At 39.1% G+C, this 12,580-nt stretch overlaps 1 protein-coding gene across 1 annotated transcript in view; it reads right to left on the bottom strand.

Moving 5' to 3' along the window:
• The window catches only part of ARHGAP10 (Rho GTPase activating protein 10), a gene marked incomplete at its 5' end in the record, with an annotated part of 143,929 nt that overhangs the window by 92,649 nt on the left and 38,700 nt on the right, over positions 1 to 12,580 (bottom strand). The window contains 2 exons of the mRNA XM_082281208.1: positions 10,540 to 10,601; positions 10,688 to 10,783. Coding sequence (XP_082137334.1) covers positions 10,540 to 10,601; positions 10,688 to 10,783 — 158 coding nt within the window. The remainder of the gene's footprint in view (positions 1 to 10,539; positions 10,602 to 10,687; positions 10,784 to 12,580) is intronic.

Below are 12,580 nucleotides of genomic sequence, written 5' to 3' on the forward strand. Positions count from 1 at the left end.
AACAAATGACAAGTTGCTTATTAGTTGTTTGAACTTTTACACAAAAAAGTGTAAGGTTAACAGGCATTGAATGTATGCTGAACACAAAGTCCAAGTCAAAGAAAGCCATAGCACCTTGATGCAACAAAGGAAAAATTAAAAAAAAAGGAAAACATATGCATAAAAGGCTGTGCTTCATAGAACAGCAGGGCTGACTATAAATCACTCACTCTGCTACTCCTGTGCAGTATTAACCATGGGAACCACTACAGGAATTTGTTTGAAGCAGAAAATAATCTTTAAATCAAAATGGGATGTTCTCTTCAGTGACTGCCAACAAGCAGATTCCACTGCTGCCAGTGGGATGATATGCCAGTAATTCTTTCATTAAATGAAAAACAAGCTTCCCCTCCTTCCAAGAGAGACATCTCTCATTTTGCACAACTTAAACTTTCATTAAAAGATGCATCCCCAGGTGCCTGCCATAAAGGTACTTATGATTTGTCACCCCTTTTGCTTTCTGTGCCTAGGTTAAATAACAGAACTCTTGATTACTTCTGGGTGGAGTGAGATTTTGCAGATCTTTGGTCATTCTCACGGAGCTTTATACCAGGCCATATGTTAAAATACAAGACTGGTAAATTCAACAGTGAATTACAGAGATGCTCTTCTCAATGACGGAAACAAAACCAAAGTTCATAATTAAAATACATCCAATGCAAGATTAAATAGAGAGGTTAAAAATTAAGATTAAATAAAATAGATTAAATTCCTATTGTTTTCCAGTATGCAGAATCCAGTGCTTGTCATGAAAAGTTACAAAAAGATGTATTCTTACTTATAGAACAAAAGCATTATTTACACTGCTATTCATTCTTAGCTTATTTATAACTTGGAAACACAAAACCACTCTATTTTAAGCCATAGATAACAAATCAGCAAATAGGAAATAAGCGAGGGATTGCTTCAATATATTTGTAATTATCACTTTTACCTTCCTTAACAACTAGAACCATGTTAAAATATAAAATTTCCAGCAAAGTTAAACTAGGTATTTAAGTTTATTAATATGAAACTAGATGTTCCTTTCTTTTTCAACTTCTGTCTTGACTCTTACACTCCTTTTCATCCTCGACTTCTCTAATCCTGACAGATTATGACAGGAATGTACTATTTAAAAGGACATTTAAAAATCCCTTTCTTTACTTCTCTGATCTACCCAAACCTGTGTGAAACAAATATATGTTCAATCATATCTGGCAGGCAAACGGTGGCATGCAAGTCGTAAGTGAATCAATCTAACGAGGTCATGTCTCAGGTAACAGTATCTTAGCCAGCTTTGCTAATATCAAAGTCTCAGGAATGCTTTAAGAATGTTTAACCCGATGTGCACACGTGTCTCGGGCAGTCAGTCTCAAACTAGCTTACATCACTCCTGCTCTGTTTGCAGCACCTACAGAAAGGTCAAAGAATTAACTTAAGCATAAACCTAGCAATATCAGCAATAAAATCATCAGTGCCATCACCACCTCAGAAGATCACAGCATCCAACATTTCCAACATCCTGAAGCACGCTGTCAGCTTTGTGTCTATCTATCTATTACAGATGCCTTTACAAAACTCCACTTGCTCAGGCAGAGAAGTTGTACAGAATTGTGATAATCATGCCTTTTCCAGCTCCCTTTCCTCCAAAGGAGTAACAAGCCATAGATTAAGGAGCCCCAAGCACTCTTTCCAACTGCAGCCCTCAAAGGCGCAGGCTAAATCCATTAGCAAGCTCATTCACAGCTGTTGGATACTTCCTCAGCCAAGTCAACAAGATCCAACAGGTCACTGAGCAGACAGTGCCAGTCCATGAGATGACTCCATTTAGACTGTCACTTCTTCCCTTCCCAGAAAAGGTGGGAATAGAGGTGTTTAGGGAGAAACTGCTTCCCCCAACACCTCCTCCTGTGCACTGTAACCTGACACAAGATCAGGCACCAGTATTCAATGCTCTTTTTCTTGCTTTCTCCTGCAGTCAACAAGAGCAGGTTCCTTAAGTTCCCGCTCCCTTTCCAGGCACAACCAGGCTTATATTGCAGAGGAGGAAGGCTGCTTGCATGGCCTGTAAGGGAGTAGCAACCCACAAGAGCTCTCCCCAAAGTTCAGTGGCTAAAAAGGTTAAACCAACCTAAGTTAATCAAAGTTTGTTATTAGACAAATGCAGCACTGGCCTCCCAGGCTCCCTCCTAAAAATGTCCTTAGAGGTCAGCCTTTACTGGAAGCACTGGAAATTACACACTGCTCATCAACAGCTCTGGTGGTGAGGTAAATACGTATCCTGACTCTGCTCCATTCTGAATCGAAGCATTCTCCCATAAAAAACCAGGTTTGCTGAGAAAGGAAAAAAAAACGAAGCCATGAACACACACCTTCCTGCAGACTGCACAGCAACATGGGATTGCTGAGATCCCAATTCCCATCTCAGGAACTGGAATGTAGATTAGATGCCTTGCATAAAAGAGGGGGTTTAGTTTCTCAGCATACCATCTGGAATGATTTATTTGTAGTCAGGGGCAGGATTGCTTCTCCCCTCAGCAAAGTGACAAGGGATGCCACCAAGTCAGTAAGGCAAAGCTCATGAGACTGAGCAAGTGCCAATGAAACCAGACCTGGGAAGGAAGCTTTGCCTTAGTGAGGGCAACAGAGAACACAGAAAGGAAGACATACCTAGCAGTGATTCAATAACAAAATAGTTGACAATGCTGCTAAATAAAGAAGTTTACTTTCCAATAAAGACATTTACCACTACAGCTGCTCTTCTACTTACAGAGGATACAGTTGTGTTTTTTCTAAGAAAATGCACCATGCAGCCTAATAAAAAAGCAAATTCTGATACCTCCAGTGTTGGGAGAGAGAGAAATATATAAAAAATACTATTTTTCCAAAAAAGCTTTCCTACTTCACATAGTGATTTGCTACTGAAATTTCTCAAAGCATTAAGACTGTTGCCTGAAAGCCTGTATTATGAAACTCTGCAGATACAACTCCACTGCTGAAGACATCAGATGTTACTTGGAAAGCCTGAACCTCTATTCTTTCTTTTCCCATGAGAATATGATTCACTCTTATAGTTACACATGCCCCCAGAGCTGCACAGCCAATCCTCCCCTTCCAGCCCTACAGACAGAGAGGTGTCTCTCTAACCACTCGTCAGCCCTGGCTTTGTATTCAGTTTATTTAGCTTAGTGTATTTAGGAGCACTGATGACTGCAGACAGTGCGAACCACACCCAAGGCTCATTATTTCATTTTCAAATCAATTTTTCTTCTAGTAAACGTGTCTGGATTTTCTCCCTGCTCTAGAGCTTTCCCTGTAGCTTTACAATCTTAGATAATGAAAGGGCCTCAGCCACACATTGGGAATACAGACATAGAAGGTTTTTGGTTTTTAGAAGGCCTGTAATATATAGACTAAAGGATTTTTAAGGAGGTCTCATAGCACATTAATACTTGTGTGCATTTGCATGGGTGCAGAGGCTCTAAAAAAGAAGTGACATCCATTGGCTGTGGATTCATTTGCTGTGGAGGAAGCCATCTGGTAACAAAAGCTGAGTGGACAAGTGATACATCTGACTCGGAGACAACATATTTTGTGCACTACTGAAGCACCAGGAGGCATCTGTAACAAAACACATCACCTCAGAATGAGGTGTTCCAGAAAACTACCCCTCAGGGTTTGCTAAGATGACAAGAAGTTTCTCAGACTGTTTCACGGGGAATTTCCTAGACCATTGAGCCTCACAAACATCAGTACAGGCAGAATCCTGTGCTCTGCACTTCCTAATTCTTTCAAAAACAGCAGCCTTGACTTACAGGAAATACAACAGCAGGACTCCTGAGTTCCCCTTTCTAGTGAAAAGTTATTTCCCATTCATTTCCTGGAAGTTCATGACTGACCTAGAGGACAGACATCTAAAAGGGTGATCTATCTGCTATGCCCTGCTCTGAAATGCTGCCTGCATTGATTCTCTTGTCATGAAACTGCTGGCCTCCAAAATCAGATTGGTATCATAAGAAAACAATAAATAATTTCCTTTAAAAAATATCATTAAATAGACAGTGGGGTTTATTAAAGATTATTTACTGACAGCTATTTAACAGTCATGTCTTCTGAATAAGTTTATTCTTATGCAATGCATTCCACTATAAAAAGAAAAATACTACACAGCCACAATCATAACAACCAAGAAAACAAAATAAACAGTTTCAAAAACTGCAACAAATCAGCTTTTCCCCATCTGCAGGGAAGGGAAGCTGGGGATAACTCCTCCAAGAAAGACCTTCCCTTAGCAAACCACAACACACCAGAACACTGGTATGGTTCTTGCACCACAGACATTGTATGTGGTCATACAATGGTGCTGACCAAGCAAAAAGGCTGCTCAGAAAAGAAAACTGCATAATGCCCATTTTCTTGATGCATGGCAAAGCTCACCACTGAGCAAAAAGATGCCACTGAAAGTCAAGGAATCCAACAGCAAACAACAGCATCAGTGTTCAGTCAAGAATGAAGTGCTCAGTTGTCAGCGCTTTCCTCCACAAGAAACAGTGGTGTTCTTAACAACCAGCAAAATCCAAACTGGTGACACTTTTACAATGCAAATTCCAAACATTTCCCATTGATGAACTAACAGAATGAAAATTCTCTAGTGAATTATGTTGATGCATGTGAGACCACAAAATTATCTGGAAAAGAGGAAGCCAGTGGTAACAGAACTTGTCAGCTGTGTTCACTCAGAGGTGGGAGGAACACACCCAGATCTGGCTTTGCACTTTTTTTTCTATTGTACAGACAAGCCATCTTTGGTTTATAGATTAATGTGCACAAGTTCATATGTAACTCACAAAGGTATTTCAGAAGACTTTCAAAACCAAACAAATAAATGAAACATTCAATGTCAGGAATCAGCAAAACAGAGCAAGATGGGCCTGAAACAGCCATAGTTCTACATTCACGTTCCATATTCTAATAATTACATGATTGCCATCTGGTCTCATGCCCAGCAGAGGAAAAGTGAAGGCTGGGCAATGAGATATGGCAGCAAATGTTCTGCTTCTTTCTGAAACTGGAAAATGTTTTATTAAATAGGAAAAATTGCACAGGAGAGAAAAGAATGTAGATCCTGCAATTAAGGTACTCAAATGCTGTTCCTGAGACATTCTGTTTCATCCATGCCTCTATCTCTGCATCTGAGATGTTCAATATGCTGTTGGCAGCCTAATTTTTCAGAAGTGGTCAACAATTACGTCTTTTCCATTGTCTTGGCAGATATATTTAGCAGTCTGCACTGTCAGCAGATTTAAAAGGATCTGAACATATGGAGCACTACATAATACCTTGAACTCCTACCGAACAGCTCTTGAATGCATCACACATCCAAGACTACTGGCTATTTTTTTTTTCACTCTACATCAGTGAGTAAACTGATTGCTCCTTCACACAGATTTCTTCAGATTACTGTCAAGATAGATTAAGATTTACAAACCCCTAAATACCGACATGCAGAATGCCAAAGAAAAGCTTAGAAAAATTAATACCACCGTCTTCACAGCAGAGTCAACTGCTGAATGGAATCCAGATACAAAAGTCACTGGACAAAAGGTAACAGAGTAAGCTATTCAGGAACAGTGTGCGTTAAGTAAGTCCTTCACCTGTGAAATAAATACTCATGCACTTCAATATCTAATCGTAAGAGGTAGTTTAAGTAAGAATAAATAAGTAAATGTACATATTTGTATAGATTACTTAAAGTATATCTTTAACCTTTTGAGTGTACGCCTTTGAACCTTAACAACTTCTTTTAACTTGTGAAAGCAAAGCACAAGGGACAAACCCTCTCCCCCTTTTTTTTTTTTTAAGAAGAAATTAAATAAAAGACTAAAAGAGTGACTTCACTGAGATATTTCTTTAAAAATCCATAAAGAAATAATTTCTTGTGTTTCTGATATGTGCCAAGAATAACTCTGCTTTTTAGAGAGATGCTAATCTGGATTTGATGCTGCCACCCTGGTAAAATTTACAGAGAATGCAAAAGAATTTCAGAGAGGCCAAAATTGCAAAGATACCCATGGTAAAACAAGCCTTTCTTTTGCAAAAAAAGAATAAAAAGGGGGAAAAGGACTTAAAAATATAACTGCATAGTACCTTTCCTCTTAAGACATCTGAAGGGATAGAAGTGTGCAAAAAATCTAGCAGGAAATAGAAGAGAACATATCAAAGTAAAATAGCTTGTTTATATTGCCTTGGGAAATCACAGGAAATATAGTAAGGTGAGTATAATTGTATGAGAAATCCAATACAAAGAGAAATGCAATGGAGTAAAAAGGAAATAGACAAGTACTTCGGGGCAAATTTAGAAAGAAGGCAAAACCATATTTTATTTGGTAACAGCAACAAAAAAAAGTGAGGTAAAGAGGTTCTTCATATGTATCTGGAAACTGAGAGGAAGGAAGCTATTAAACAATTTTTTAACTGAAATGAGTGTAAGACAACAGATTTTAACTACCTCCAAAAAGGAAAAAACCTCAGTTAAATTCTAGCAAACTATCTAACAAAGTGGAGAAAAACAGATGTTAAGGGGAGTAAGGATTCTTTGAGAGCAATTAGAGGTATTCCTACATTACACAACTGAAGTATTAATTGCATTCAAGTCAGAAGGGGCTTTGCTTCAGAATAGTTTAGGAAGTCAGCAAAGCAAACTAAAGGGAGAGGCAAGCAAGGTCCCAGAGGATGGTAGAAGAGCAAACATAGCAGCAACTTAAAAGCAAGAAGAGGAGGAGAAAGCTGTAATTCTAACATAAGAGATGGTCTAAACACAGTGTAATTAAACTGAACAAGGAAAAATACAGATGTAAAACGCCACTTGGAAAGGGCAACCATGAAAATACTACTATGAAGGAAAAGTGATCAGTTTTATTCCATGACTACTGTAGAAAAATTCTCAAAAATTTCCCAGCGTAACTTGAAGTAAAGGAGACTCAGTATGAACATCAGGATCAGTATGAACATCAGAAATGCAGCATGATCACCAGGTGAAAAAAAAATGAAGAATAAACATCAGAATAGAGAGAAATCCATGTTCCAGGATCTTTTTTAGATATAGGTTAGACCAGCACTTGACAAGGATCACGTGAACTCTAGAAGCAGATAAAGGGCAGGACAGAGGAGCTCCAGCGAAGGGAAGCACTCACAGCCAGCACACCAAGGTGACCACACCAGGAGTGCCAAGCACTGCTGAGATTACTGAGGGAACAACACAAGAGCTATCAAATTTGGTTATGACTTAGCAAGACTGGAATCAACAGGGAAAACGAATTAGGGGCAGGCTGTCATTTAGGAGAAGACTGGGATGGAGAAAGGGAGGTGTGAAGGAAGGGACGAACAACCATAGGCCATTGGTACCTACCAGGTAATGCTTCCCTGCTCGTCACCACAGCTCAAATGAGGGCAGACAGCAAAGCCTGCTGTTCTGAGACCCTCACAAGAATCAAAGCTCCTTTCTGCTGTCAGGGGAACTGGGGCTGGGAGGGAGGTTTGCTGCTCTCCCTGGTAAGCAGGAGAATAGCTGGGTAGTGGGACAGAGCATCTGAGCATCACCATGCTGGGCCTTGCTCATGCCCACCTTTTCCTACCACCTTGCCAAGTCCCCTGTCATCCCTGACCTTCCATAGCACTTCTGCAACGCCAAAGGAGCAGAATCTAAGTCCTGTGACTCCATTCATCCTCAACATGTAAAAATAATTTCCAGAATATTCTCAGGGACAAAGTGATCTATTTCATATCTGCCCTGGGGCTACGGAAAAATGTAATTTGGTTTTGTATTGACCCCTCTGTAATAACTTCAGCAAAATGTTTGGATTGTTGCCAACTCCCCTGTACATATGCAGCTAAATCCTTTGACACCTGGGATATAATTTCAGCAGCCTTTGAAGGAGATGGAAGAAATGGTAAAACCATGAAGTGCAAGACTGCAACATCTGAATGAAATTATATCCACCAAATAAACATTCACCAGATGAATGATTATCAGAAAGGCAAATTTATTGTAAACACTGACAGCAAGTTTTATGGACTCTGGATTCACTGCAAAAAATTTCAGAAAATCATGATAAGTGCAGATGATGAGCCTTTAATTTCAGTCTAGAATGTACTTTAAGTGCAAATTTGTTCCATTTAAAATGTGGTTTTGAAAAAAAATAACCCTTTCCTCAAACATCCAAAAAATTAAAATGCACAGCAATATCTGAAATGCCCTTAGTCTTGTAATCATTAAACACTTTCTTTAATATTATTTTACGTGACTGAAATTATCTATTTAACTAGGCACTGACACTGAAGAGAGCAGTCCAGAATCTTCTGGTCATCTTCAAAATAGTAAGGGGGAAAATGCTCAATAATGAGCATTCTTAACAAAGACTGAATGCTTTTGGAAAAAATCCTGCTATATACTTTGCATCTTAATGGAAAGTCTTTGGATCCCTGACCTCATTCCAAACATCTGTGAATGCAACATGCCCTAATATTCTCCATGGGAGTATCTCTAGAGCTCATGCCACTGTTATAACATCCACTGAGAAGTCAAAAAAAAAGAAAAGTTAGAGCAGCAGATGCTGGAAATTATCTTTTCCAGTCACCACACAACCATTTTCTCAGAGACTTATGGCCATTGTTAAACTCACTCCAGAAATGATACTTAACATTTGCTAGACTACAGATGCTATAAAAAGGCCACGCATCTGATAACTCAGAGAATATATTCTGTTTCCATTTGGTATCAAATATTTTCCCCATAACAATTTATACTCCCTGTTTTTCATCAGTCACAGTTCTAACAAAAACTGCATTTCATCCTTTTCCTATCAAGAAACTGACGCTAGTTAGCTTTCAGTATGATAGCACCTTCTGTGTAAGCATGGGCACCAGACCAAAAAAGTAAATTAATACAGTTTCATGGCATTCAGTGTGAACAATGGAAGTGTTTTACCATCCAGACAGACAGCACTGGATTCTGCACAGCCTGCTGTGGCGGTGATGTATCCCTGCTGAAGAGCTATTGATACAGTCACTGAAATGTGCCATGCAATTCTTAAGTCATCCCTCTAAAGCCTGATATCAAAATAATGTGGCAGTTCATGCAGTATTTTTCACTATAAAACTTCGTAAAGATTTTCACTAATTAGGTTTGTGCAATTCATTAAAATAAAATACAGCTATGGATAGCAAGAGAAAGCAGAGTAAAGACTATAATGCAGAATTATGAAAAACAAAAGTAGTATTGAAGCATACTTGAGCCAATCCCTACAATTTGGCAAAACAACTCAAAACAATGAAAAATTGTCTCTACTATGCAAAGACAGTTTTTAGCAAAGTGTGAAGAACCACACTGACCCTAATTCAGATCCAAATGTGGTTCCAGATGAGAACAGCATACCAGCACAGAACACAGCACATACAAGGAACCATGCCTATTACTGGGCTCAGGACTGGAGAAACATGGAAAAAAGAACTGTTCACAAGTTCTTTTATCACTTATCTACATATTCCTGCACTGCAGGCCCAGCTTCTGGCAGAAAGAAACAGAGAAGACAGCAGATTAGTCTTAGCTTCCTCTCAGTGATGCCAAGGGATCACTGATTTCCAGGAAGGCAAAGATATAACCATGTGACAAATACCGAGAAATGCAATTGCTACCGAGTCAGATCTAAGCACATTTCCCAGATGCAGAGTTTGACCTGACTCAGAAGAAAACTGGGTACACAGCAGCTGCTCTATTAATCCCTGCTCTGAAACAAAGCTGGGCATGAAGCTGCTGCTGAGAACCAGGGTACCACCCAGAAAGAAACCCCCCATCTTCTAGAAGAGTTAAGAAACCCAAATAGCAAGGTGTTTTGCAGAGCTCTCAGCCCCTGGTCTGTGTGCGGCCAACATGAGCCAGATTTCACTAATTACACCCCAAGCAATCACAGGCAACAGAACAAAGAACAGAGAACTTCTACACAACAGAGCAACTGTTTGCAGCTCCAACCCCTCACCACAAAGCTCAAATACAAGGTGAAGGTTTCTAAGCCTGCTACTACATAAACACAACAGATTGCATCCCAGATCCACATAAGCACTGAAGCTGGAGCTACAGAAATCCTGGATCCAAAGCTGGCCAACTGCCAAAACTTGAGTATCCCCTGCTGCAGCATTAACTCTTTCATCTTCCTTTTTACTAGAAATGGTGAACAAACTTAGGGTGGTTTTCCATTCACTCCAGGCATAACTAATCCAGGCATGACTATTTTAAACCAACTCATATTTATCCATCCCTACCACACAGATTTCTTCTTTAAGGAGAACTAGTTGTTGTCTATAACTCTGGACTACAGAACCAGAGGCTGCACAATGAGAGCTCCCACGATTACATCAGTGATATCAACACCTTGGTGATTACCAAAGCAGTAAAAGTAACTTCACCTAATGTTGATTTATTCGCTAAGTGCACAGCTTTTTAAACCATTTATTGCAACTCACCAAAATTTCTCTTTGTTCTTCAAGATTTTTTAAAAAGTTTGAAAACTCGTGAAGTGATGCATCTGTAATACAAAACAGTAAAAAAAGTTTAATCATGTTGCAGGATGGAATGGCAAAATATAGCCACTTACAGTCACTTCTTACCTACCTATGTATCTTTCATCATCTGTCTCTGCATCACCAATGAATTCAAATTTAAAGTCTCTCAGAGAATGGGCAAATTTTCTCTGGGCTGCTGAAAGGTCTGCAAGAAAAAAAGCACAGGCTGAAGGGTTAGGCAGTCATTTTAAGTAGGCCAGAAGATCTCACTATGCCTAGAATGATCAACTTTTATAAGGAACTCTTAACACCAGTCTGCCTAAGGATATTACTGGACATTCAGTGTTGTCTAACCCTCTTCTGAGAGAGAACTGGACACACAGATTTCTTTATGCAAGGCTATATAGTAGAAAGCACATGTGATCACGTGTATAATATTACATCTATCCTTACACTTCAGTTTAGGGTACAGGCCGTGTAAACAGATCTGTAACTACAGAAGTTAAGGGCACAACACTCAGTGTAAGTTGTATCAGTTATCTTGCTCTGCTAACCTAAATTCACACATATATTCATCACCATAAACACACACCTTAGAGTTTTCTGGATACTACACATAGATAGCTCCACTAGTGAAACATTTATGCATAAATACACATAAACCAAATACAAAGAATTGTTGCACTTGAACTAGAAATTCCATGGAGTTTAACCCTGCCGAAAGCTAAGTTAAATGCACAGCATTAAAATTAATTTTACATTGTAACTGTTTTGTAATAGCTCCAAAACATTTCCAGCAACCCAAATTTTACTAAAAATTTGAGGTTGGAGGCCGCACTCTTACATTCCTCAGGAAGCATTCAGACCCCATATTCAGTCACAAGATCATCATGATAAACCCTTATTAAATTCATAAAGCTGTAAATAAACAGTGTAAACACACTTTTCTGTTGTGCTGACGCATGCAGGTTGGGAATGTCGTAAGTTCTGGAAGGATGCATGTCCTGGTACACCTCTACCCAGTAGCAAAGGTTTTACTCACATTTTTGTTGTCAGCCAAAGTTAAGGACAATTTAAAATATTTAGTTAATCTATAATCTTTTTCATATCACATGCAGTTCTGAAGGGCTAAGAGCAATTCTTTTAACAGGCCAGGTAAGCATTTTGCTCTTTAATATTAACTGGCACTAAAAGATTGCTAGCTTGGGCTTTTTTGTTCTAGTTTTAGGGGGGAGGTAATTTGGTTTTGGGTTTTTTCCCTTTGGGTTTGGGTTTTTTTAACCAACAACAAACAAAAAATCACCCAGCTTTATTATCGGTCCTGCATCCAACACATGTATTTTATCACATCACAGTACAACCTCACATACTGAAAGTTCAGTTCAACCACTTAAAAGGTCAATTCAAATACTCTACAAACAGCAAAAAACAGTCTAAAATGGAAAAAAAATATATTTTTGTTGATTTTCCTTTCTTTTCACCCATTTATCATTAGTCTTCTCCTCACCCATTGTGTAACAGAGCTGCTCCCTCCTAAACCCATGCATGTACCCTCCAACACATGATGCAGCAGGACACTGCACAGTGTTGAAACAAGGATAAGAAGGTTGAAGGAAGCAGCAACGTAATTCCCATGTGAAAGGAAACACGGATCTTTTAATTCAAATGTCTTGTGGGCTGAACAGCTGTTCACAAAGCAGACAGCAAAAGAAACAAGTTCTGCTGGCTGTGAAAGGCTTAAACATGGAAAATAACAAGGTTCTTAACCATCTAATGTTACACTTATTTGTGAGCCAGGTCACAACACAAGGCTGAAGAGAGTTTATTTATGGGAGAATCGTTCCAACAACACACTCTCCCAAACTTAGTAAATTTTCTTGAATCCGATAATCCCTTCCCAAAGCCCTGTCATATGAGAGCCAGCCCCACACTAGAGGAAGGAATTGTTTATTATGCTTTCTCCTGCTTGTAGAGGTGAAGCATTCAAATAATGTTGAGTAAG

The sequence above is a fragment of the Coloeus monedula genome (assembly GCF_965178545.1).
Source record: "Coloeus monedula genome assembly, chromosome: 5".
NCBI classification, from domain to species: Eukaryota; Metazoa; Chordata; class Aves; order Passeriformes; family Corvidae; genus Coloeus; species Coloeus monedula.